We start from the raw sequence: 27,955 nt of genomic DNA, 5'->3' as shown, positions 1-27,955 counted from the left end.
CTCCTCCCTTGGAAAATACTCTAAGTACTCGGCACTTAATAGTCTTTTTCTACGTTCTGCCACAAGTCACAAGTATTTTGCCACATATGGTCTATTAGAGCTCTCTTCGTTCTTCAACCCGTTCATGGCTAGATACATCGTTTCAAGTCAAATTAAAAGATTCCACCTCTAAAAAGCAGTAGCTCAAATATTGTTGTTGTTTTTGGTTGCTTCCCTCAGCTAAATAGTGAAGAAACATTTGTTGGTGGCTCCATTATCTCTATCTCCATCGCTCCATTCCACTTGTGTCGGCCATTTCACTTCTCTTTTCTCTATCTATATAATACCAAACAACTGCGCATTGCTTTCTACGAATCCGAATCATGCCCTGCCTCTCCGCCCTCTGCTTTTGCTGCCTCGGCGCCGCCCTTCTCTTCCTCCTCCGATCACGACCCAACAGGAGCACCTGCCCTTCTCATTCTCCTCCCGGAACCACCGGATTGCCTCTCGTCGGAGAGACGCTCCAGTTCATGGCTGCCATTAATACCACCAACGGCGTTTACGATTTCGTCCGAATCCGCTGCCTCCGGTAAACATAAACATCCATACCCATTCTTTATGTATTTATATTTAAATGATAAAGTTGCCTCCAAAATAACTATGAATGAACACATTTTATATTAGATTTGATCTCCTTCTACCGTCATTTCCAAACACAATCTAAATGGCTTATTCTCCATATTTGTAAAACTTTATAGATACGGACGGTGTTTTAAGACGCGGATTTTCGGAGGGACGCATGTGTTCGTTTCGAGCACCGAATCCGCGAAGCTGATACTGAGCGACGGCGGAGGGAAGTTCACCAAGAAGTACATAAGCTCGATCGCCGCCCTACTCGGCGGCCGGAGTTTGCTCTGTGCTTCGCATGAGTACCACAAATTCTTGCGCGCCCGTCTCACCAATTTATTCTCCGCCACTTTTTTGGCGTCCTTCGTCCCGCAGTTCGATCAACAAATCCTTTACGCGCTTCGGACTTGGGAAACTGGATCTACCATTCTCCTCCTCAACCAAGCGCTCAAGGTAAATTCATTTTTATTTTCTTTTTTTAACCTTACTCTAAATATGTGCTCATTTTTCAATTTAGTCAATATGTTGTTTTCAAAATTTTAATTCAATCCACATTTTTCATGAAAAATGTTAAAATTGACTAACCTGATATAATATATAAGCTAAAGTTTCATAACCATTAAACAAAAAAAAAAATATATATATATATATATATATCAAGGTCTTAAAAATTTAGGAATCAAAAAGTAAAAACCTTAACTTTTTTCTTTTAGTTTTGATATATATTGACAATAATTTTGTGACTGTGAAGATAACCTGCAAGGCAATGTGCAAGATGCTGATGAGCTTAGAGAGCGAAAACGAATTAGAGGTACTGCAGAAGGAGGTGGCTCATGTATGTGAGGCAATGCTCGCCTTCCCATGGCGGTTTCCCGGGACAAGATTCCACAACGGCCTCAAGGTTATATCCACTCCATTGATCATCACTAAATTCAAAAGCTTAATTGATTGGTTATAGCAGTAAATATAATTTTAGGCAAGAGAAAGAATTATAGAAGTGCTCGAAAAGGTGATTCGGGAGAGACGGAGATCTAAAGCCCAACACGAGGATTTCCTACAACGACTATTGAAGGAGGAGGAGGGCGGAGGCACGCTGTCGGATGCAGAGATTGTAGATAACATTTTGACGATGTTGATCGCTGGCCAGGATACCACGGCGAGTGCCATCACTTGGATGGTCAAGTTCTTAGATGAGAATCAAGATGTCCTTCAAAATTTAAGAGTAAGCCTATTAAAATAATCAAACACAAAAAAATCATATCATCTCATTCAAAGGTTAAGTAATGAGTTACCATAAATTTAATCGATTGGACTCATTTAAAATCTTTTGCTTTTGTGTTATACATTTTTTAACCCATTTAAGCCTCTGAACTAAAAGGAAAAATATATCTTAAAAAATAAAATACTGGAGAATAGTAATTTAAAGATGGATTATTATTATTATTATTTTTAATTGAAACAGGAGGAACAATTAGAAATATTGGGTAAACGAGCTTCTTCGAGTATCCTTACGTTGGAGGATCTTGGAAACATGTCTTATGCTGCTAAGGTAATTGGCTAAATATATCCAACGCTCCCTTTTAAATAATTTTCAATTAAATTTTTAATCCAGTAAAATTTATTACTATTACGTTTACATATATATTGGATAAATGAACATGGTTCTCATATACCATATGATAAATAAAATTCAATCAGTTGAATAGAAAAATCCAATTGAGAATCTAATTGAAAATTTTGAAAGATACCAATTGAGAATTACCTCAAATATTAGGGAACTATTTGGTATATTTAGTTCTCTATATTTTGATATATTGAAAATAATGTTTTTTTTTTTCTTTGAAAAGTAATGGTCCCATTTTATACATGATAATCAGATAGTAAAAGAATCCTTGAGGTTAGCATCTGTTGTGCCATGGTTCCCAAGACTAGTCCTCCAAGACTCTCACATTCAAGGCAATTTCACTCTCTCCTCTCACTTTTTTTTTCTTTTTTTCTTTTTAAGAATGATTTAGGATTCGTTTATTCAAATAGTCATTTATACTATTGTTTCATACTTTATTTTCTAAAAAACTAAAAAAAATTAATACTCTTTTTGTCTCGGTAATTTCGACTTTGGTTTATTGTGGTACACGTACTTTCAAAAATGTGTATTTTGGTTCATGTACTTTCAATTTTAGTTTATTTCAGTCAATGTACATTTGAAACATCCATTTTTGTCTTTATATATTTAAAAAGTGACCATTTTGACCAATTCATTTTTATTTATTTCGGTTTTACTTCACTCACTAAATTTCTTGAATAGTCGTAAAATTGTATTAAAACTGTTTCATTGTATATAAAATTTGTGCTAAAATTTTGTAAATAGAGACCAAATTGGTCCATCAACAAGATTTAGAAAGTATAGATAACAAAATAACAATTTTTATAGTAGATAAATCAAAATAAACCAAATTCAGAAGAAAAAGAACCAAAAATAGCCTAACAAAAAAAAGTTTTGTTCTCTCTAAATCTCAGTAATATTTTGAAAAATACAAAAAAAAAAAAAAGTTAGGGTGGAATGTCAACATTGATAAAATATGTATAAAGAATTTTTTAGAAACATAAAATAAAAATAAATTATTATGGAAAAAAAATGTTAAAATGGTGTTTGGAGACAGGTTATAAAATCAAGAAAGGGTGGAACGTCAACATCGATGTAAGATCACTACACACAGATCCTTGTGTTTACAATGATCCTGCAAAGTTCAACCCTTACAGATTTGATGTAAGAATAATAAATTTTAATTTTATATATTTGTTTGTTTATGGAATTTGATTAAAATTTAGAATTGATTTTAAAAAGAAAATAAAATTGGCGCAGGAAGAGGGAAAGGCGTATAGTTTCCTAGCTTTTGGAATGGGAGGGAGGCAGTGCCTGGGGATGAACATGGCCAAAGCCATGATGCTCGTCTTCCTTCACCGCTTGGTTACTTCTTACAGGTGACTCACCAATTACACACTTTGCATTTATATTTATGGCTTAAATTCTACTTTCTCACTGTATTTCCCGACGTTGCTTTATTTTGATTCATGTATTTTTAACCTAAACCCTTTCAATTTTTTTCTTTTTCATTTTAGTCCATGTAATTTTTAAACATCCATGTTGATCCTTTCTACTTTCAATCTTTTGTTTATTTTGTTTCTTTGAAATACTTGTTTTGTTTGTTTTAGTCTCCGTACTTTTAAAAAGGAACTATTTTGATCTTTTCATTTTCATTTGATTCATATACTTTTAAAATATATATTTTAGTGTTAAGAGTATTAGTTAATCAATTTCAACTCGTTAGTTAAGAGCCCTTAGTTTTTGCTTTGTTATTCGATCATTCACCAAAGCTTCTCTTTCTGTGTGTGTGTATATATAAGGCAATGTGTATACTTTTATAAATTAAAAAATAATATTTCATAATTTAGTGAAGTGTTTTAATTTCGTCTACCTAGTTTCAACTTTCAATTTTTGTTTATTTTAGTCTATGTATTTCTAAAAAATTTGTTTTTGTTTACGTAAAAACAACATTTCGATCCCTTAAATTTCATTTTAATCTCATTTCTTTCAATTACAATTTTTGCACGACATTTCATTCACAAAATTTCACGAAATGTAGCTATAAATTTGTGTTAACAAGTTTCCCGTATATATAAAATTTATGTTGAAATTTTACAAACATAGACAAAAATGATATTTTTTTTTAGATTACAGTAACCAAAATCGATATTTTAAAAGTATAGAAACTAAAATGAACAAAATTTGAAGGTATAAAATCAAAATAAACATTTTAAAAGTTATATTAACCTAATTAAAATTAATGTATAGAATCAAAATAAACGTTTTAAGCCAAAACGAGCATAACTCAACGGTAATTGACATATATTTCAAACCAAGAGATTGCACCCCTACCTGTTCTACTAAAAAAATAATAATAATAAACGTTTTAAAAATTGTATTAACCAAATTAAAATTAAAGAAACGAAAATAATGTTAATTAATTAAATTGCGCAGATGGAAGGTGATGGACTCGGACTCTAGCATTGAGAAGTGGGCTCTCTTTTCAAAACTAAAGAGCGGTTGTCCAATCGTCGTCACACATATTGGATCCTAGACGACGCCGTATAGCCCCCAATAATGCAATTTAAACTTCCTTTTTTTTTTTAATTTTAATAATTTTCTCGCTTTCGAATCTTATTATAATTAAATAATGCCTGGCAAGAACCAAATACTATGTGAAATTATATGAAATCATTTTAATTATGTCTCAACAACTTATTATTGACATGATGTATAATAATAATTTATCTAATTAATTTAGAAAGTTGAAAATTGCACGTCTCTCAAGTCAAGTGTGTGTATAAAAATATTATATTAATTAATCTTTTAGAAAAATTAATTGTAGACTTTTGAACCTGTTTCAAATTATAGAAATATTTTATTTTATTTTTTGATAAACATAGAAATATTTTATTGATCATTGGAAGAAATAATTGTCAATATATCATGGAACTTACAGAATTGTCACTACCACGTCCTGCCATTAATGGGGATAAAATGGTAAGGTTTGATTTTGATTACAACAATTTTGTTACATCCAGAAGATTTAGAAGACGATTATTCAAATTGAAAGTTAGGTACTACTGCAATTGAGGGTTTTTTTTTCTTTTGCAAACTTTTTCTAATATATTATAAATTACATTTTATATTCATTTTCTTTTTTCAACCTAACCACAAATGGACACAAAAGCCCTCCAAAACACCATTTTTAATTCCACCCCAATGCAACCCAAGGGATAATGTGGGATTGTGGGTGGTTCTTCCCTCACAACTCAAATCCCAAGAAGAAGAAAAAGAAATTAAATATATATAAAAAAAAAAGACAAAATGATTTCTTTAGCCATTTCAATTCCCAAGGTTATTCGAAAGCTGTCGGAAAGCTTGGAGAAAACGACGACGGTTTTGCCAATCATGAGCTTGTTTTTGGACTTTGCAGCTCTAATAATTGTGTTCCATACCTACAACTACAATAGGTCACTATTAATATAATCTTTTTGATTTATTACACCTTTTTTTTTCTAAAAAAAAAAACACTTAAAGAGTGAAATTCAAGCAAACAATATAAGGGAATCATCGTGTATTTACTAGTTTAATCATTAATAATATGTGCATGTGGTAATTGTTTGTCTATAAATTGTAAAATTGTGTCTTAGATTTGTTGCACCATTAAAAGGTTTTGGCGTTTGTTCTTCTCAGTTTAATTAGGTAATTAGTACTGTTAATCTAAGTTTTGCTCAACTGATTAAGACATGCATCTTCGATCAAAAAGTCATGTGTTCGAATTCTCACCTATATATATATATATATATATATATATATGTTGTTGTACTAAAAAAAGGTTGGTACTTAATTGAGTAATTAGGAGATAAAGGAAAAATTGATTCTCGAGTATCATTCTTTATTTTTTTCAAAATGTGTATGCTAATTAGCGAAAGTCATTTCCATGCAGTAAGAAAGTATACGTCTTTTTTTTCTCCATTTAGAGGTGGAGAAAATTGAACTTCTAAACCTTTTATAAAAACATGATTAAGTGCATTATTCTTGGATCCATTTCTACCAAAATTGTTAAATATTGGAGCACAATATAAATAAGTTTAAACTTGACCTATTCAACTCAGGCATAATAATGCTAAAAAAACAAAAAATAAATATGTATTTTGAATCATAGTATAAAATTTAAAATTTTACAAAAATAACATATCCAAATCAAAATTAAACTCAAATGTAATGTAAAGGACATTGAGAAAAGTTTAACCTATGTTATTTTTGAGACAACAAAAAAGAAAAAAGAAAAATAAAATTTATGATAATTAAATAAGATAGTCATTCAATATTCCAAATTATTTGAGGTGCATAGTTAAACAAGATCTGGACTCTCATTCATTTTTTTTTCATATATAACCAATATAATATATTCACATCTTATATATCTGTGGCCCAAATGTTTATATTTCATCTATTAGATCCAGCTCTTCCTTCCCATCCTATGCATACATTATGATACAATATTCACAAAATTAAAGATATATCATTCTCATCTTATTATAGAATAAAATTTAATAATTTTATTCAAACATAGAGAAATAAAACTTCTAATTAGAGTCAAAACGAGCATAGCGATAATTGGCATATACCTACAATTAAGAGATTGTGAGTTCGAATCTTCTTCCCAACATGTTGTACTAAAAAAAATCCAATTATAATTTATGATCTCTACTTAACTTTAATTATATGGTCAGGTCTACATCAATAATGGGTGTCCCTCTCAAACTGCGAACCGTCTATTAAAAGTTCAATCTTTCTGACTAGGAAAAAAAAAGTACAATTAAAACGACAATGTTTTGGAAGAAAAAAAAGAATGGGTCTTCTTAGGAGATTTATTCAGATTTCTAGTTGCAGAGATGATTTAAAAATACATCTTTTTTTTTTCTTTATTAATTCAATCATTCATCAATCAGCTCACTGCTTCAAGGATGTTGACATTACCAACCAAAATATTTATTTATAAAAGCTTTCGTTTATTAAGAAAGGGAAAAAAGAAAAGAAAATAATAATAATAATAAGACAGCTTTCCTATGAACTTTGTCACTATGCAACTTGGGTGGAAGTAAAAGGGTGTTTCCATTGCTTGATATTTTGTTTGGTAGCAAAAAAAAAAATAAAGTGGGTGTTTCCTATTCGGATGGCTAGAAATTTGGGAATTTTGGGCTTTAAAATGGTGCAGTCTCGAGGAATATCAAGATTTAGGTGGTCCATCTAAGCTCGTTTGAACTTTTGAACTCTGATACCATATCAACATTCATGAGGTTCCATCTCAAAATCAATTGACAATGAAATGAGTAATCTATGTCTATCATAAACCATTGTTAGATCCATTCTCTTTTCAATGTAAGATCCTTAACAAAAAAACAAATTTGAATCAAAAATTTTAATTCACTCAAATTTAGTAGTAGAGTTAGTTCGATATCCTTTTGCGTTGTTTATTCTCAAGATACTGTCATCGTTTACCTCCACAAAATATTTACTCCGTCAAATGATTTTATTAAAGTGTAAAATTAAAGGAATATCATTTTTAATTACAAATTGTAAAATAAATAATTTATTATATCTTTCTATCTCAATTTCGAATAGAGGTAAGGGCGGATCATGAAGAGATCAGGTTAAATTTAATATTAAATAATATGTATTATGCAATTTAATTACCAAAGGTATGTTGTATAATTATTTGACAAATATTATACCATTTTTTTTTCAATTTAGCACATTGTTTATCATCATTTTTTTAGCTTCCAAATTTTGGCTATTTTTCAAAAGTATTTTTGTAATAATTTTTTTTTGTGAATTTTTTTTAGAAATAAACATAAGCATTGAACTTAGACCTAAAAAATCAAGCATCATCCAGCATAGTATGATTTTTTTTTTTTTTTTGTTAATGTTCCTGCTTAATAAGGCAAGAGTGCAGCTGGATTTAATTTATAATTCAACACTCAAACACCTTTTCCTTTTGAATTTATCATGATTGAAATTGACTTGAATTTCCAACTCTCTTGAATCCAGACAAAAAATGAAGCATCAAAAGTCAACAAAGTTGTACTAAGATTTTCTTTAAAAAAATCCATCAATAATGTAGGAATGAGGTTTTCCTTTTCGCTTTAATTCGCTTTAATTGATATCATAAATCTTCGGACCACTTTGCACGCAACTCGACTGATCTTACGAAATAATCATTAAAAATACATAGAAATTAATTTCTAGGTAGGTGATCATCATGTACTTTAAATTCATTATCTCTATTTTTTTTCTATTTACTCTAGTTTCTTTGGACCAATGAATTACCTACGAGAGTTTATGGAATGGAAATTTTTGAACCTCCAACTTTGTAAAAGATTTATTTTATTTCTTAACGAATTGAGTTAGGATATTTTAGCATCTTAAAAAAATAAATTGAAAATTGATGTTATGCACATAGCTAATAATATTATTTCATGGGTAGGAACACATGATGATTTAATTAATAAATTAAGAGATGGGCCTCTTAGGTTGCTCTAGATATGTTTTTTAAGGGTTAGGTTATTTTTACTTTTTTCTTTTTTGAAAAATAGGTTATTTGTACTTTTAACAGCTGTGTCAATTTAATATATATTTTGTTTATTAATATCCATGGTCCTTGTGGTTAATACTTGGTGTTTAAAAATGTAACGAAAAATTGGCGTGACACTTCTATGGACCAATTTGATGTTAGATGTGTCGTGTGACTCAAGGTTAACGAGGATGAAAAATAAAAAAATATATATTTAGAGGATTAAAAACAACATATTTAGATGTTTAGTGGTTTGTTCAACATTTTTTTATAGGTAAGAAAGAAAAATTCATGAAAATGAGATATTTTTTCTATATATTAAAAAAATAAAGAATTATCAAAATTTTCAATGATCAACAAAAACATAGGTGCATGTCAAAATTAGTATTAATATTGTTTGAGAAGTGATCGTAGGTGCAAAAGGAGGAGTATAAAGTATCTCTCAAAACTTCAATGGTGTCAATTATAGTTATATATCTATATATATATATTTTGAGATTTTTCGTTTCTTTTAGGAAAATAAAACAATTTTTAGCAAAAAAAAAAAAGAAAGAAAGATTGTTTGGTGTCTAACCATTCATGCGAAGTATAGATGGACTTAAAAAGTGAAGAATTGAACTATTGATCTTTTAAATGAAACAAAATGTATCTTATTCACTAATTAGATTTAAACCGGCTAAAAATAGATATGTATATGTTTCTGACAAGCTTTCAAAAAGTAAATTTAGTCACAATTACATCCTGTCAACATTTTTATGATAAAAGTTATTCGATGTTTTCATTGATATCAATATTAATTCGAAGTCTCTCCGACCAGAGATTTTTTTTTGGACAAAAAATATTTGTTCGACAACTTCATCATACCACAGATCAATTATTTAGGGGGGAAAAAGTTTGTAGGAGAAACCCCACTTGGCACATAAGTTAGTGAATGTAATTATGATATGGACACACTCTTCTAATCCCAACAAGATTTTCTCATAATATTTTATTTAATCCTTTAGGTTTATTCTAATTCTCTAATCCCCACACCGCCGACTACCATTTTATTTAATTCAACCCTTTTTAATTTAAATTACCATAAAGAAATTGTATTTTTCTTTATGCATGTTGGTCTGTGAGATTAGTCGTGAAACTTGAAACGTTATTAATTATTGCAATTTTGGTTTTTCCCCAAACCTTTCCCATATTTACACCAAATGCCCAATCTTCTTTTTATTTATTTCATTAGAGATATATAAATACCATTTTAGACTCTAAATTTTAACGCTTCTTTTAAATTTTCAATATTTTAAAATTTCAATTTTTGAAGTCGTGAAGGAGGATATATAACAACATCAATCATTTTAAACAATATAATTTTAGGATTTCCAAAAGTTTAAATGGTTAAGATTTTGAAATTTGTGAATCAATTAAGAACAAAAGAGGAGTTTTTTCCTCAATTTATCTTACATTAATATAGGACACTTGCATATATGGTAAAATAAGTCTAATAATTAATTGCAAATATAACAAATAGTATTCTAGATTATTGGTAAATATGGCAAAAGAAGAAAGAAAAAAAAAAGAACAACTCTGCCGAAACTCACTCATTAAAAAGACTAAAATAACTTTCAAACATTTATGAGTAAAGATGTGATCCATGATAGATTTATAGAGATACATGAGTGATATGACGTAAAATTATCTAAATAAGTATACGAATAATTTGATTAAAATTACCATATTTACAAATTGTTCTTATATTTGAAAATATTTATAAAAATTATGGTAATGTGAATTGTCATCGAGAGAGATTTTTCATTAATATACGTGTCAACCTTAAACTTTTTAACTAATTTTTTTAAAAAAATTTAAAGTACTTTCTTATTATTATTATTATTATTATTATTTTTTACTACGAGTCACAAAAGTAAAATATTTATAAAAGAAGAAAGGACTAAACAATAATTGTCTCATGTTGCTTCTACATTTAATTTAGGTTAGTTCAACTCGTAAAACTAAAACTAATTTATTCAAAACAAATAAAAAAACTAAAACTAAGTTAAAATACAATTTTCAATTCGAGTGTTAAGAAAAAAAACTCAATCTTCACTTAATTTTTGTCCAAAAAAAAAATACAAAACATACTTTTCTTATTATTATTATTATTTTAGAAAAAGAAAACAGCAGTTAGATTAAATGCTGAAAATTATGCCGTTTCTTCAAACTAGCGGGATCAACATTTAATTTTCTCTTATTCTAATTATTTGCTCCTGATTAAGTGAATCATTTCATTATTCTGTTAATTGAATACATATTATTAATTTAGAACCAGTTTCTTTAATATTGTAATAAATGTTACCAAATTCCAATTAACATCATTCTGTGAGTGTGTTGTTCTTCCAAAATCCAAACTAATGTAGAAACTTCAACGCATGGATAACATTGAATGGAGAAAAGAAAAAGTGGTTAAAAGGTCTAATTAAAGTAATAATAAATAATAATATCAAGGAGAAACTTCAACGGCGATTGTGGATTGTGACAGTCTTCTCTGAAATTTCTTTTCTTCGCAATTAAAACCAAAACCACTTCATTATCACTGCCTCTCCACCTCCCCATTTTGCCGTCTCAGGTTTATTTAATTAATTAATACCACTTTATTTTATTTTTGCTAATCCTAATTATCAGGGGGAAAGTGATTTCTACTGACCACGTGACAATCCTTGATAAGAATGATGAGTCAAGCATAAAGATTCATTTGTGTAAACTCGGATTTCGCTTACAAGACTAAGCTGAACTAATTCTTAATTCGTGCCCCTCAAGAGTAAACTGAGTTGACCTAATATCTCATACGCAGACTAATCTATTAACTACGTCGATCAAAAACACTCCTTCAGATATGGATCGATCATTCACTTACTTGAGCGTATAGTGTTTTCTTTTTTGCAGGTGTCCTATTTGTGAACTCATCAGCTCACCAATTGAGCCAACACCACTTCGAGCAGAGCTTCGCAGACTTTGTCAGATTCCTAATCAAACATTAATGTTTTTTATGTAGATTTCAATTTAATCCTTAATCTTTTTTAAAATTTTCATCTTATAATTATTTAATCTATAAAAAATTATGTTAAAAACGGTTAGTATAAAGATAGAATATCATTAAATTGTTGTTTTGTTGACATATTTGAAAACATATTCTTTTATAGGTGGATCAGATTTGCTTAGAGCGAGTTGGGTTTCATGTATCTAAATAGTACTTGAATAGCACATCTAAATAAAACAATAATTTATTGATAGATTGACTTTTTTGTTAATAAATTTATAATGGAATGACTTAATTGAAAGTTTTTTTTAGTATAATATGTGGTGGCCACGACTTGGGATGAGAATTGAAAATTTTAAATACATTAAATGTGAAATTGAGAAGTTTAAAAAAGAAGAAGACCAAATTAAAAATTATCTGACACATTAAAAGCTAAAACCATTTGGTATATTTTCCCTTTGCTTTAACTTTTAAGGTCGAATGAGATAATATTAAATTAGACGAATTAAAACCTAAATTTAAATCATTTACGAAACTAATTTGCCGAATTGGCTCATTATTTTAGAAAAATGTATTTTTAGAGATCTGAAGTTATAGTTATCAAACTTTTTTTTTTAATATAATATTTGTATATTTGCTCAATTTTATAGCTACGTTTTATTGGGTATCTATTTAGACTGTTTTGTTGGATGAATTTCATGCGATTAATTTATTTGTTTAAAGACAAATTTATAATTCAATTTTAAAAATAAGTTAATTTCAAATTCGATTAAATTAAAAATTTAAGACTAAAATTAACCTACTAAACCAACCACATAAAATAAGAAATACCATATTTTATTGAAAAAGTTATTTTGGGCACTCAACCCCTTTCAAATCTTCACTAGATTATATCGAATTAGGTTGATTAATTAACGACAGTATATTTGATTTGATACCATATTTATTTCCAAATATAATGATTTGTGTCGGCTGACATATCCATTTTAACAGAATTTTGCTACACTATAATTTCTTCCTCGATTTCGACCCCAATAAAATCTGCCAAGTCCCCAACAACATTTATTATAAAATAAAGATTATTTGATTTGAAATATGTGGAAATTTCAACAAAAATGAAGAATATTCGTTAGGATTTGGACAGCGAGTTCCATTATATCTGAAATATTTTTTCTGACACAAATTGATATTTACAGACAAACAGAAAGAGAGAGCTTCAAACAGACAACATTGCTCTTCCAATTCCTCTGTCCGATAGAGGAAAATTCGAAAAGAAAATCCAATTTTCCGGGAAAATTTCCTAATTCTCGAATTGGGATTCCGAATTGGTAAATTTGTAGACACAGAGAATGAATTATTACAATTCCGACAAAGCAGGGGCATGTAGTAGAAAGAGAAACAATCGAAACCTTTTTTTCCGTTCTGTCTCTGTTTCTGTAACGTCCTTTTTCAGATTCTTCTGTTCACTTGTCGGAGCAACTCACGCCCACCGGAACCGTCGCATTTTTTCTGGTCTACCGGCTCTTAATCGGAAATCCACCTGCCGATGTGCAATTTCTGTTCGGCGATGAAGCTCTCCACCGTACGATTAAAATCCTCGATGTCCATCTCGTGCACTGATCGCACAAATCTCGCCGGTTCTTCGCTAGATTCCCGGCGAATCTCCGTCTTCGATCGCCGGAATTTGTTCTCCTCCCGGCGCTCCGCAAATCTCTCCGATTCCGTTCTCCGGTACTGTTTCGTCTCCGGAATGATCTCCTCCGCCGCCTCGGTCACGGAGGTCGAATTCGGAGCGGGAGGGATCGGCGGCGGCGAGGGTGACGGGAACGGCATCTGTTCCGTCGGAAGCTCCGCCGCCGGAGTTGCAGCGATTGCAACTCCGTCCACCGGCGACGTCACAACATTCTTCTCGGCGACGACCAATATCTCGGCGATGGAATCGTCACTCGGAGCCACCAAACTCTCCGGCGACTCTCCGGTGGCGTTTCCGTGAGAATGCGCGGCATCACTCCTGTTCGAGGCGGGCTTGGTCTCCGTCAAGCCGGAGAGAGAGTAGACGACGAAGAGCATCACGTTAAAGAACATGAAGACGAAGATGTGGCTGTTGAGCACAGCCACGAGCTGCCGGAAAAAGTGGCGGAGGACCGGGACGGCGAAGGAAAACCAAGTGGAGCGGCGAGAAATGAGGAACAAGAACACAGATAATTCAAATAACCACTTGAGCTTCCGGCGGCGAGTGAAATTCCCCATGGGAATGGCCTTGACGGAATCGAATCCATTCAAAACCATTGTCGGGAGGGTGAAGGATTTTGCCGGAAAAGAAATATTGCTGCAGAGAAAGGGGTAAATCCGCCGTCGGTGGAGTCGAATTTTGAAAGGGGAAATTGAATTTTGAGGGCAGGAGCACGCATCGTTGCCTGTTTATATAGAGGGGGGATTTGAATCGTACGGTGTGAGATTAAATTGGTAATAAAATAAGTTTAATTATGAGTGAAAGTGATTAATTAAGTTGGATTATTTTGTGTTTAGTAGGTTGGTTAAGTGGAGAAACAGGATTGGTTGAGGCCTAGCCACGTGGGCCAAGGCTCGGCCCAACCACCGCGACTGGTTCTGGTTCTGGCTCGCTCGTGTGACGGCGTCACGGCATCCTCAAGCGCCTCCGTCCCTTTCCTTTTTGGCTTCCCCGTCTCTCTACTATTTCTATTTTAGTTACTAATAAAACAATTAATAAAGTTCAATAGGTTTAAACTTTACATTTTTTATATATATATTTTAATTTAAAAACTTATTTGAACATAATTAAAAAAAAAAGATAAAATATGTTTTTATTCCCAAGTTTAAGGGATAATATTCTATTTGGATCTTTTAAATTTCAAGAACTAACAATCTATTATCGATCTTTAAAGAATGGTTCTAAAATACACGTAGAGTCAAACTCTTGTTAGTGTTACATGGAAAGCTGACATGAAAATTTGGCAAATTAAGTAGTATTTGCTGACATATTTATTTTAAATGATGTTACATTTAAGTTTAAAACAAAAACAAATAGGAAAAATAAATGAAGCCGAAGCAAAATGATGAAAAAGCTTAAAGATAAAGGAAATGGCAACCTAAAAAGTCTCCCCCGATTCTTACTCTAATATTCATTTTCCACAAAAAGTTTTGAAAATGTCAATGGACCAAAACAGACATGGATAAAAATGTCGTTTTAATTCACAAATCAAAAAATTGAACTATTCAAAATCAATCTTGTTTGTCCCAAAATTCACCGCACTGCTTCATACCCTGTGATGAGTATGTGATTTTCTTGGAATATGTTATTTGGTAATTCTGAAAGGTTAAGAAGTTGTATATTTACTTGATTTGCTACTCGTTTCTTCATTGTTCGCTGCAAATTTTGTATCTTTGCTCGGAAGTCGACTTGGAATAATGTTTGCACTTGTGAGTGGGTCAAGAAGAACACATATTTCATCTCTTTTAATAAGTTGTATTATTAGATAATTTAACTCAAATTTAATTGCTTGGGCGATTCGTAAAAACATATGTAATAAGCATTTTGATGCTTAAGTTAATTTAGGCGAATTATAAGGTATATGATTTGCAATCAAACTTGTACATTTCTTAGAAGAGAGTTATCTCTGATATCTATAGATGTAGAACGGTAAGAGTAATTGATTAATCACAATGTACGTTCTGCAAAATGACAGCGAGAATCCAGTACTCATGGTATGAGTCGAGAGAGTTGAAAAATAGTTCTGCTTAATCTTGCTTATCGACATTTCCTCATCACCGTTAGGTCTCCAGTATTGTCAGATCGACACTAGTGCTCTAAACTCTATTAATTCGAAATACGCACAAGACTTCTTACAATACGTGGCACGCAATTACTCATTCTCCAACATTCAAACCGCAAAGTCCTTAAGAAAATTTTAATCGCGTTTCCCAAGTATTGAGTGGTGTTTTAAAAATTGTACATCATTTCCATTTTAGTTTTCAATAAAGTCAGATCTAAGTTTGAATGTTTTGGATACACTTCATTTTGGTTTAGATTTTGAGACTTGAAGAACATATCCATTTATTTTTAGCAATTTTGATTTATGTAATTGATTTGATTTCTTGTTTTTTCTTCCGAAGGGGAAAACATAGAAATCAAAATAATCTAAATTATTGCATGAAAGATATTAAGTCAACGTTGTAGCTTTACACATCTCAATGAAAGAAGAAAATGAAAAATATCATACTGTTTTCATTTACACTTCTTAATCCTTGTGAGGATGAACCCGTAAGGAGAGTGTTGGCGGCATTTCATATGGTCTTACTCGATCTTAGTTTGGTATTTGTTTCGAAAAAATTAAAAAAAAAATTCATACATATAACAAATATTTTTTTATTGTATAACGTAATTGACATGTCTCTGACCAATAAATAATAAGTTCAAATTTCCTCACCCCTCGCTGTATTAAAAGAAAAAAAGAAACAAAGATTTAATTAGGCCCCACCTATGAAAAGGATAGGAAGAACATAAGCATAAGAATAACAATTAATAAGGTTGGATTATATCATCAATTAATTTAGATGATAATGAAAAGACAAAGAGATTGATTCTTATAACATATAACAAATCAACACGTCTTTAATTTGATCTTTTACCCAATGATCTTTTAGTAGACATTACATGCCTTAGTTAAGTTAACTTCAGATCGCGAATTGGTTAATATTTTAACAAACTTGCATTGCACAGTATTTTAACATAATTTTATATTCTTAAAATTATTAATTATAGGGTTAAAGTTTAATGGCATATCTTAACATATATTCTTAAATTTTTAAATTTTATTTGAGGACGATTATATTTTAAAATAAATAATTTGAAAATTTTTTAAAAATAGTGAAATAAATTGAGTATAATGTATCATTACAACTTATAAAATCATATAAAAGACAAGCAAGTCTAAAAATAATTTTCAAGTATCTCATAATTAAATATAGTAAAGATAATGATAAATTATATTATTGATTAATCTAAGAAATTTTGAATTTTTACATTAATGACATTATTGAAATTATCCATTGAAGAGTTTTTTTAGTAAAACTCGTGCGAGATCAAACTCAAAATATTGACCTAATAATTTATTCCTTAAGTATATTATTTTTATCGAAATTAAGTCTTTCACTTGTGTTTATGCAAGGATATGCACAGTAGTGTATATCAGATTGCAGCTCGAACTCGGCCTCCGGACCGATCTGAATACTTGGGCGGACCTGCACAAAAAGGTGAGCACTCCGACGATCAAATCAGTATAGGTCGGATTCCCAGTTTAGTTCGAGGTCAGAAATCATCGTACCTGATCGTGGAGTGAAGTCCTCTACTTATGGGTGGTAGTCCCGCTAATCTCGCAACGGTTACACTCGGTAATCTCGGGACCGTCGGTTACACCCGGTAATCTCGGGACCGACGGTTATACCCGATAATCACGCCGCTGACAGTAGCTCACATCGGCCCCCACCGAGCTTCCCGGTAGGTCGGACCTCGGCCAGGTTCACCTCGGCCCTCATACTTAGCATCTGTCAACGCTAGTGGTGGTGATCTCGGCCGTCCGAGCTGGGCATGACTCATGAGTCATCTTGGAGCACCAATAGGGGTCCTCCACGTGTCCAGGGTATTCTCTTCCCCAAACAACTTGTGTTATGCTATTAGTAACATTTAACTACTAGAGTGAGTTTTAAATGATTTTTAAGACACTTCAATTGAAGTGAACACTTATTCTAAATGCTTTTTTAAAAATCAATTAAATGATTCTCTTACAAATCAATTTATTTATTATTATTATTATTTTTCTTTTTTACTTCCAGGAGGGTTCTTATTTGGATCTTGGGTGTTGACACTCAAATCTCTTGCCACTATGCCAACACCTAGAGTGCCTTTTAAAATCACTTTTGTTATAAGGAAATAAGCGAGATCCAGCTAGGCAACATGAGATCGGAAGAAAGCCAAAAAGTGGGCACAAACCAGGAAATGAGGTCGGCACCTGGCGACCCAAGCTGGCCCCAAGGTCTCAGCGTCGAGCAATTCTCGGTTCCCCGACCGAGAACCCTAACGACTCATCTCGAGCCATCCCGCATTGACTCTCGATTCGATCTTAAGCCCACAATGAAACGAACGGACCCGAAGCAAGCATGAGGCCCACTCCGTCTAGATGTCCTGAGTGCATTAGGATTTAACTTATATAAATCCTAAAGGGAATAGGATTCAAGTTATGCAAATCAGTGAGTAATTACGATTCAATCTCTATAAATAGGAGAGTAAGCTAAACCCTAAAGATATGTTCACAACACCCCAAACTTTATACTCAACTATTCCGATTTGACTTAAGCATCGGAGCCTGTGTGGCAAGAGTCACACCGGTCTTTAATGCTATTCTGTTTTACAGGTATCGTCGATCCCTTTTATTCTTGAAGATTGGTACGAATTTGACGGAATCTCTAAATTTATGCATCTACAACTTCTAAGGTATGTTTTCAAATGGTAAATTTTGGACATCTTTGAAAAAGAAATATTTTTTTATGCTTCTCTCTTAACAACAATTGTAAGCATTTTTAAGATTCCAATAATTACTTTTGGTTATCTAACCCACCACTATAAAAATTTTGAAAATACTTTTTATGGCTAAAAATGTCTTTTGTTATTTCAAAGTATTCTCAAATTCATCTTAAAACAAAGGTACTAAAATCAAGATTTTAAAAGGGAAATGATAGACTTGAGACAGATGGTAAAATACAATGACGAGAATATAATTTAACCAAATAATAATACTACACTAAATTTTATTTGGTCTAAATACAAAACAAAGCTAATATTATTGCTCCTAAACTATAATTATTTCGTAACAGACCTTTCAAATTTTCTATTATTTCGAAATCACCCTTCATAATAACTCTATAAAATGTTAATATATAGTTTAAGGATTTAATAACAACAAACAACTTATATAGTTGAAGATGAAAATTGCAACTTTTTGTATAGTTAAAAAGCAAAATAGAACCTTGTTAAATAGTTTTGAGACATCTTTCATAAAAAAAAAAAAAGAAGAAGAGAAGAAATAATAAGATTATTCTTTTATTTCACAAATTGTTCATTTTGTTATTGTCATTATCATTCGTCCATTTTTTTCATCTTCATTTCTGAGGCAACTTCAATAGCTATAAATTATCATTTTACAGTCAATTTTAATTATACCAAAATTTATTAAATGGATTACTTAATAAGTTATTGTGCCTTTTTTAATATTGCATTAGGATGGAGTAGAAATTCAAATTTATATATCTAGCTATTTAAAGTTGGTAATAAATTACCTACTATCTAAATGACGTTAGGCGTACGTATTTTCAAGATATATAGAGTGTTTCTCGTTTGACCTTGATTACTTTACATCTGATTTAGAGTGATGCTTATGCTCGTATTATTACTGACGGGATAGCTTTTGTTCTAGCTCTCGACTAATGATGAGGTTTGCTTAGAATTTATAATTTTCTCGCTTCAGTTGTTTTATTTTGTCTTATTTATAAATATGTGGTTTTTTTTTTGCTGGTTGCTTAAGTTGCTTTGTTGATTTTTTGTTTATATTCTTATAGCTTTAATTGATATGTCTCTTTATTCTATCTGTATCTTGATTATTTCAGAGTTTGAGATTCATCTTTTTTCTTGCAATATATTTTTTTTTATCAGATGTAAGAACGAGGGATTAAACTTCCAACCAATAGCAAAATATCTTAACTATTAAATTTTGCTCCTCGGTCTCTTGCAATAAACTTAACCCTTGCGAAATAATAATAATAATAATAATAATAAAGCATTGGGAAAAAGTATATTATTAGTTCAATACGTCTTTAAACTGCTTTCCTTTGACTAATCTTTAATATAGCGTGGCATTAGACACTTCAGCATCTATATTAAATGATTAAATTACACCTATTTTAAGACTCTTTTTCTAGTATAACTCTTCAAGACTAGTCTCAGTACTATTACGTCTTATTTACTATTCTTAATTTGTAAAACAAAAATTAAGTTGTTGTGTTGGGTGATGAATCACATGTTTAGATCATATTTTAACTATTTTCACTCTTTATTTTGTTCTATTATTTTTTTGAAATATTTTATTTTAATCTCTCAATTTTACATAAAGTTCTAACCGAGATTCATGTTAAATTTAATTTAAAAAAAAAAAGAAACTTAACTAATAGAAATAGAAATGAATTTTCACCATAATTATAAAAGTTAAAATATAATAGAATATACTTAGTTTAATCCATCAATTTTTGTAATGGTATATACTTGGTCCCTCAAATTTAAAAATTTCAAATGACATCTTAGATTTCAATTATGATTATATAATAAATTATGTCAGAACTATTAGTTAAATATTGACGTTATAAAAAAAAAATTGAAGTTTTGACTCAATACAATACAAGATAATAGATCACTTGGATGAAATAAGTTAAAATAAGCAAATGAAAACAAATAAAAGTTTGACAAATGAATATAATGTACTTTAAATAGATTTCGTTGGCTACCCTCCTTTTATTATTTCGACAATCTACTCTGGTATGGCACATCATATCAAATTATCATAAGTTGAATCAATATGTCACGTCAACATTTTACTATTATAATTAATAATAAAATCAAAAGTATAATTTAAAATATTTTTATTGTAAGGTATAATACCGTCCTATCCTCGCAATTTTTTAACTAAGAAAAGACCGTTGATATTTTATTATGTCCTTCAGTAGAAATTAATAAATGTAAAGCAAAAATTTGAAAAAAGAAAAAACGGTGACGTGGCGATGGGGTGGAAAAAGAAAAGAAGGGTAATGGAGGTGGCCCCCACTGACAGTGACAGTCTGACCCAACCGCCACGCAAAACGCCAAACGCCACCAGCTTCCACGGAGGACTTCCATCACAACCGCCGTCTCTGCAGACTTTTTCTTTTTTTCCTTTTTCTTCTTATTTTTTCCAAATTGCAAAAACTACCCTGAACTATATACTTATTACGCTCACGTTTTTTAACTTTCAATTTGATTAATCGTCTCTCTAAATTTGCTTTTTGTAACTAAATTCCTTAGACAGGAACCACTCATGAACTTTATAAAGAATGTTAGTTAAACTCTCAGACTATAGAATTATTAACTTTCGACTTTTTCTAACTCAATAAAATTTGAAGATTATTAACAAAAAAATGATTTCGGTAAGCTACCTTCTCGTCTCTCGATTTAAGAAAAGAAAAAATCAGGGTGAAAAATCTTAATAATCTTAATTTAAGGTTTAATTATAATAATTTGATGAGTTTTTAGATAATCAAATTGAAAGTTTGAGATTGTGGTTGTAAAGGAGGGTTTTTACCGACTTTTCAATATATATATATATATATATATATATATTTTGGTTGAAGATCCTCCTGCCATTTCATGTGAATACTATTGTACCCACAACCAAAATAAAACAAATTCCCATGAATTTACACCTTTTTATTAAATCTCAGCCCCTCTCTCTCATCATTTAATATTCAAATAATACTAATATTTCTTCTTCCATTTCCATTCCTCTTAGTAAAGAATCCATTCCTTTTAGTAAAAAATTAAAGTAATTCTTTTAACACATGCGTACGAACAATATTCACAACAAAGACCTAACATGTGATATTTAAATTACGCCCTAATTTTTTGAATAGGAGTGTTCTTTTGAGTCATGTCACTTTTTGGATCAAATTCATCCCGAGACACTTTAACTCAATGACCTATGTCAGTTAATTCTATTCAACCCATTTATACGTTCTACTAATTTGTTACATCCAATCTCTTCAATCTATGTAGTATGTCATTTATTTTTCTTTGTTTTTTCACCTGTCGACTAGTAGCCAAATTTAAAAAGATAAAGGCCGCACATATGATAATGATTTCAATTATAAAAATTATATTGGTTTGCTCGCAATTTTTACCAATTATTTTTTATTTTCAAAATATTTTTGTTAAATTAATTAGATATTATTGTGTGTAATTAAATACATCATGTGATATTTAAATTACGCCATAATTTTTTGGACAAAGAGAGTTCTTTTGAGTCATGTCACTTTTTGGTCAAATTCATCTCAAGACATTTTAACTCAAATAATATCATGTGAGGTACTTCTATTCGATCCACCTAGTACGTTCTACTAATTTGTTGCATCCAACCTATTCAATCTATGTCATTTACTTTCCGCTAGTAGCCAAATTTAAAAAAATAAAGGCCAATAATGATTTCAATTTCAAAAATTATATTGGTTTGCTTGTAATTTTACCCATTATTTTTAATTTTAAAAATATTTTTGAATTTTAAATTAATTAGATATTATTGTGTAATTAAATGGTCGAGTGGTTGAGGTTGAAACTCGGTCAAATTTGGTTTGTTGAATGTAAACTGAATCCCTCCTGGTAAACGTCAAGATCTAGTCAATGAACTAAAATTCCTTATTTATTTATTTATTATTATCATCTATTATTTTTTTTTTTTTGCAAAGTTAAATTTTGCAAGAAAAAAGATGTACTGTGAGATCAAGCACAAATGGAATAATTAAAAACATAAACAAATAACAAATGGAATACAAAGACACCTACTAATAAACACCATAAAAAAAGTCGTCACAATTAAAACAACACACCCATAAACGAGACAAAACGTAACAATTCATTTATAGAAATAAATCCCACATTCTATCAATAGTTGGGAACTAGAATGAAGGCTACCCTACCAAATATTAACTCGAGCGAAAATATCACTCTGAACTAAAATACACACACAACCTTCTGTTCTACAGATGAGTGGAATTGAATAACCAAATCACTTTAAACTAGTTTCATAAATGTATATTTTCTGTTTTATATAATGTAAACTACCCGAAATATTATGTCAAAGTGAAATCCGTCTGTGGAGCTAAGTTTCTGTCCACCAAATTATTAACTTTTAAAATTTAGTTCAAAAACTAATTTGATTCGTACTTCAAACTTTGTTTCATTCTAATCCTTATAATTTCAAAATGTTCATTTCAATCTCTATACTGTTAACTTTTTATCATTTCAATTTTTGATGTCTCAAAACATACATTTTGGTCAAAAGTGACAATTTAACCTATTGTAATTATACACAAAATAAACCCTTTAATATGAATTTAGAGCAACATTTTAAAAAATTTAATAGGTAAAATATCATGATAAAATTTTAATGAAAAGAAATGAGATAAAAATGAAGAACCAAAACAATACGTTTTAAAAGTACATGGATTAAAACGAACATTTTGAAGGAAGAAAGATTAAATGAACAAAAATTAAAATTAAAGGACTAAAGTAGACCTTTCAAAAGTAAAACTATAAACCGAAACTATATTCCTAGACATAACTCCCATTGATCTGTGTCACATATCTACACCAATACAATTGAAAATTGTGAATAAGAATGAGAAGAATGTGGATGGAAAATAAATTATACATATTTGTGAGAAGAATGCATAGAAATGAAAATTTAAATCCTGCTAATCAATACTACATCACCTCACTAAATTCCCGAAAACGAAGTTGCAAATAAATCCAACAATATCTATTTAACTCGAACATCTATGATCACAGTCAAAACCGTAACATGTTCCGACTATATATTATATAATAAAACTGAAGCAATTCAAAGCTATCAAGAAGAATAGATGATACATTCAAGAATTCTCTTTGTTTCCCGTCAATCTCCTTTACCACAACAATGGAAACCAAATGGTTTTTTTGCAGAGGTTAGAAATCAACCCAAGCAGAGATTGTTACTGTCCTAAGGATAACATATATAGTATCAATAACAACAAGATACAATTGATGCCGCAGATGAAAGAAAAACAGTTAACTAGAGAACTGAATACTTTACGGGTACTATGGCATGGCAGAGCTGCTAAAAATTTACATGCTACTCACGCTCCACATCTTCAATTTCTTCATCCTCCGGTACTCCACGAAGGTAAAGAACATTATTACACCTGCCAGAAAAAACCAGGAAAATAAGTCAGTGTCTAATGAACTTGTGGAAGAGTTATCAGTTGAGCAGAGCCCAAAATTTAAGGGCATGACCGTGTCTAACATGAATCATACAACAACTAGTAAACTACAGATCTGTTCTTAGGGTGAGTTTGGGATACATTTTGAACTGAGGCACGTTTTTTGTAAGCATTTTGGGAAAATAAAAACTAATTCAATGCTTTATGTAAAAACAAGTCATTTTATCTGTTCTTTTTAATTTCTAGTTACTTACGACCTAACTTGAACAAGATCTATTCTATAGGATTGTTCTATAGATTGTACAACTGTGTCCTCAAGCACTTTTTAGTCCTCCATTGGCACTTTAAAATACATGACAAACACACTCTCACTAGCCCTCGTAAACCAAATGTGTGTACCCGGCCTTATTCTTCATGTTGTGTTTCTGTTACATTCTCATATTTGTGCTTGAGCATTTATTTATATATGAACAGAACCTATGCATTACCACCAACAAATAAGCTTTGATGCACTTGATATTGCAATCTGCAACCACTGGAAGAAGCTTACCTGATCAATATTTCTCCTAGACTCCCAGTAAATTGTCCGTCAATATATTCCTCAGTATTGGCAAGCTGCATTCAAAAAGTTGCATAGTGAAATCAGCCGCTGAAAAATACTGGATTTATTTGGGAACAGTTTTCAAAGCAGTTCCTGCTCTTTGAAACAAAAATTCTATTAAAACCAAAAGCTTTTTCTTGTTATCTTCTAGTTTGCTACCATGGATTAATCAAACAAATGAACTTATTCTTCCTTCCAAAATCTAAGATTTGTATTCAATTTCAATGTGCACGCTAATGTTAATATTTACAAATCATTGCCATCCTATCACGTTTCTTAAAAATGGTTATGAAAACACAAAACTAAAATTCTGTTTCCAAAACTGTTTTCAAAACAAGTTCACTGTAATCAGAAAACAAACTGAACACATCAAATTGGATTCAGAGACAAGGAACTTCGAATCATGTCAGTGCTACGTTTGAACTTGGGTTCAAGTAAAAAGTTGATTGCACTCAGTTTCCTTCTTAAAGTTCTAATAGTGTCAATTCATTAGAGTAAAAACATCTTACAGACACTAATTTGTAAATTACAGATTCCTGCAGCATACGGAGACTTAAAAACGACAGAGAGATTATTACACTCGCAAAAAATAACTAAAAAAATCGGCATCAACTGGATAGAAAAGCACTGAATTTATTTCAATGTAAGTAGTAACACACCTGTAAGTTCATGTACGAGTCCACTGAGACGAGAAAGCCTAAAACATAGATGAAAGTGAAAGTCAGTAAAAAAAGAGAGGAAAAAGAATTGATAAGAAACAATTTCATTGATGATATAAAATTACAAAAGAGGGAGAAACCCTATCCAAGGAAAGTCAGTAAAAATTCCATAAGGCTAGAAGTAAAAGAGAGAAAAAATGAGGAAAATAAGTGGCAGATAGAAGCAAAACCTTTGTACTCCATCCCCCACTTGAGTTTCACCACCACAGTCTTTCCGGTCAAATTGTTCAAGAATGGCTTCGGGTTAACTGGGATGCTCTGCGATAATCGTATTACAATCGAAAGAACTTAATGTCATTCACGAATCAAAGAAAAATGGGGGGAATTTTGAACAACCGATAATCTATAGACCAGAAGAATTAAAGAAATTAACCAAAGATTTTCGCCAACTATCTAACACTTCAGACGGTACCGAAGTGATGAAAACGGAACAATAACATTTATAAAGACTCGAAAGGCAAGGATAAGGAAAATCTTGTTTACCATGGTTCGGAAATGACCAGAAAGAACTTCTATGGAATCTGTGGAGGCTCAAAAGAACAGGAAGACGAAGAAGATGGGCTCTCCCTAGGGTTTCTTTAGGGTTTGTTTTCCCTCCTTTTTCCCTTTCGCTGAACATCCAGAAGTTTTCCACAGCTGAGCGAATCGGGTAATCCGGGTCGGGTTAATGGATTTGTTGGGGCCCATAATTTGAAGCCCATGGGCTCCTCAAGTGGAGTACTCTGTACCCAATAGCCCTCCTGTTGAATTACAAATTTCTTCCAATTTTTTGTTTCAGATTTAATTCAGTTGAATTATAAATTTGTTAACCATAAAAAAGAAAAGTGAAATTGGATGATTGGCTTTCGAGCCTATTTAATAACTATTTAATTTTATTTTTAATTATTCTTTTTATAAAAATTAAGCCTATAACACGAGGATTCTTATCTACTTTTGGAAATATTTTTAAAAATTTAGGTCAACTTAAAAAACGAAAAAAAAAATATTTTTGTTTTTAGAAGTTACTTAAGAACTCAAATGTGTTTCAAATAAAAATGAAAACGTATTAAATGAAATGAATGTAACATTAACTTCTCAAACACATAAACTAAAAATATATTGTAATTAGTGTAACATTAACTTCTCAAACACCTAAACTAAAAACAAAATGATCATATCCGAACTCGAGTGGCGAGGCCATCCTAGCAAGTAGTCGTTTTGTGGAGAAGAAGCATAGCGTAAAAATTTTGGAGGCATTGGTGATTTTGGAGGATTTGAAGCAATCTCCGGAACATGGTTGTCTACTCGATTCAAGTGGAATCAGATTCTTTAAAAGTAATATCATTGCTACATAATGAAAATGAAGACCTCACAGAATTTTGTGGGTGGTGAATGAAATCCTGTGCATGCAGGAACGTTGAAACATTTTGTCTTTTGTTAAGGTGGATAGAACAACAAATATATGTGCTCATTCCATTGCAAATAGAGCTTGCTATTTATAAGAGAGTGGCATTTGAGATGTAATTATTCCTCATTGGCTTGATACTTTGATCAAGCATGACTCTTGGGTTGGTTAATGAAGTTTCTTTTGTTTAAAAATAAAAAAATAAAAAATGAACATATTGGAAGTCTTTTGAGTTTTTTTTTTTAAAAAAATTTACATCTTTCTAAAAAAAATAATAATTATTATATCTATAAATTTTTACTTCTGATTTACTATAATATATTTTTATGTACTACAGAAAATATATGCTTTCACATTTTTCTATTACATAATTTTTGTAGCATGTCTATTAGACAAATGTGATCTTATTTGATATATTTTAGAAACAGATAACAAAATCACGTTGGTTAGAAGTTCGAATTCAAAAAGGAAAAAATAATAAAAACAAAGTATAATTTATCTGTTGGACAGGCGTGATGTTGTGGAAACATTGAATTTGAGGGCATTAAGTTTAATGTTGTAATAAGTTTATTGAGCATTAATAAGTATATGATCCGATGTCGTCCAGCGGTTAGGATATCTGGCTTTCACCCAGGAGACCCGGGTTCGATTCCCGGCAACGGAAGGTTTTTATTTACTTTTTTTTTTGTTTATAATTTAACGACGTCGCAGTAGATAGATGCCTCAAAGTGACACGGATCGTGTTTCTCTCTCCTATGGCAACTCACGTGCCACTTGCAAGAATTTAATGTGCTTTTTTTTCCTTTTTTTTTTTTATAATTTATGGTGTTTGCAGCAAACTTGTAAACGTCATGTAAGGTCAAAATTTTTATAAAAATGTCTGATAAAAGTATTAATAAAATATCTATGTTGATTTATATTTCTTTTTAAATTAATCAATAAATTTTCTAAATTTTGTTGACTTTTTCTATGTTCATGTCGAATCTATTGATACATAAAAATGTAGATATTTAATACCTTAAATTGAGATATAATTATAAATCCTTTTCAAAATCATAATTTAGAATGATTTAGAGTTTATTTTCCTTTTATTATTCTATTGTAGAGTGAAGATTTTTATCTGTCAATATTCAAGTCGTTTTACAGGGTAACAAAATCAGTTAGGAAACTTAAATCATATTAAATCATATCCTAAATAATATTATAACGAGGATGTAGTTCATATCTATTATAAACTTTCATAAGTTTCATTTTATTTGTAATGTGGAATCTTTTAACATTGTCTCAGAAAAATAGTAAATATCTTACTAATTGTGTTACCATGACTTATAGTTTAAAAACAACCATTTTTGTGTTGGCTTTATCCCTTGCAACTGCTCTCTTTTC

General features: G+C 30.7%; 2 protein-coding genes and 1 non-coding gene across 3 annotated transcripts; 2 read left to right on the top strand and 1 right to left on the bottom strand.

Annotated features, from left to right (window-relative positions):
* The first annotated feature begins 251 nt into the window (after nucleotides 1-251).
* Nucleotides 252-4,894, top strand: CYP722A1 (cytochrome P450, family 722, subfamily A, polypeptide 1). The gene is made up of 9 exons (XM_022288452.2): nucleotides 252-568; nucleotides 738-1,059; nucleotides 1,358-1,507; nucleotides 1,583-1,828; nucleotides 2,069-2,155; nucleotides 2,484-2,562; nucleotides 3,267-3,373; nucleotides 3,470-3,588; nucleotides 4,646-4,894. The coding sequence occupies exons 1-9, from the start codon at nucleotides 363-365 to the stop codon at nucleotides 4,743-4,745; spliced, it is 1,416 nt and encodes a 471-aa protein (XP_022144144.1). The 5' UTR covers nucleotides 252-362; the 3' UTR covers nucleotides 4,746-4,894.
* An 18,564-nt stretch (nucleotides 4,895-23,458) lies between these two features.
* On the bottom strand, nucleotides 23,459-25,830 carry RUXF (small nuclear ribonucleoprotein F). The gene is made up of 5 exons (XM_022288466.2): nucleotides 25,669-25,830; nucleotides 25,356-25,443; nucleotides 25,126-25,163; nucleotides 24,416-24,480; nucleotides 23,459-23,847 (listed from the first exon to the last, which is right to left on the bottom strand). The coding sequence occupies exons 1-5, from the start codon at nucleotides 25,669-25,671 to the stop codon at nucleotides 23,778-23,780; spliced, it is 264 nt and encodes an 87-aa protein (XP_022144158.1). The 5' UTR covers nucleotides 25,672-25,830; the 3' UTR covers nucleotides 23,459-23,777.
* Nucleotides 25,831-27,161: 1,331 nt separating this feature from the next.
* TRNAE-UUC (transfer RNA glutamic acid (anticodon UUC)) lies at nucleotides 27,162-27,233 on the top strand. The gene has a single exon. It is a non-coding gene; the product is annotated as a tRNA-Glu (tRNA).
* Nucleotides 27,234-27,955: the final 722 nt, after the last annotated feature.

The sequence above is a fragment of the Momordica charantia genome (genome assembly GCF_013281855.1).
Source record: "Momordica charantia cultivar OHB3-1 chromosome 8 unlocalized genomic scaffold, Mcharantia_2.0 BLBB01000008.1, whole genome shotgun sequence".
Lineage (NCBI taxonomy): Eukaryota > Viridiplantae > Streptophyta > Magnoliopsida > Cucurbitales > Cucurbitaceae > Momordica > Momordica charantia.
This window is presented reverse-complemented; position numbering and strand designations above follow the sequence as displayed.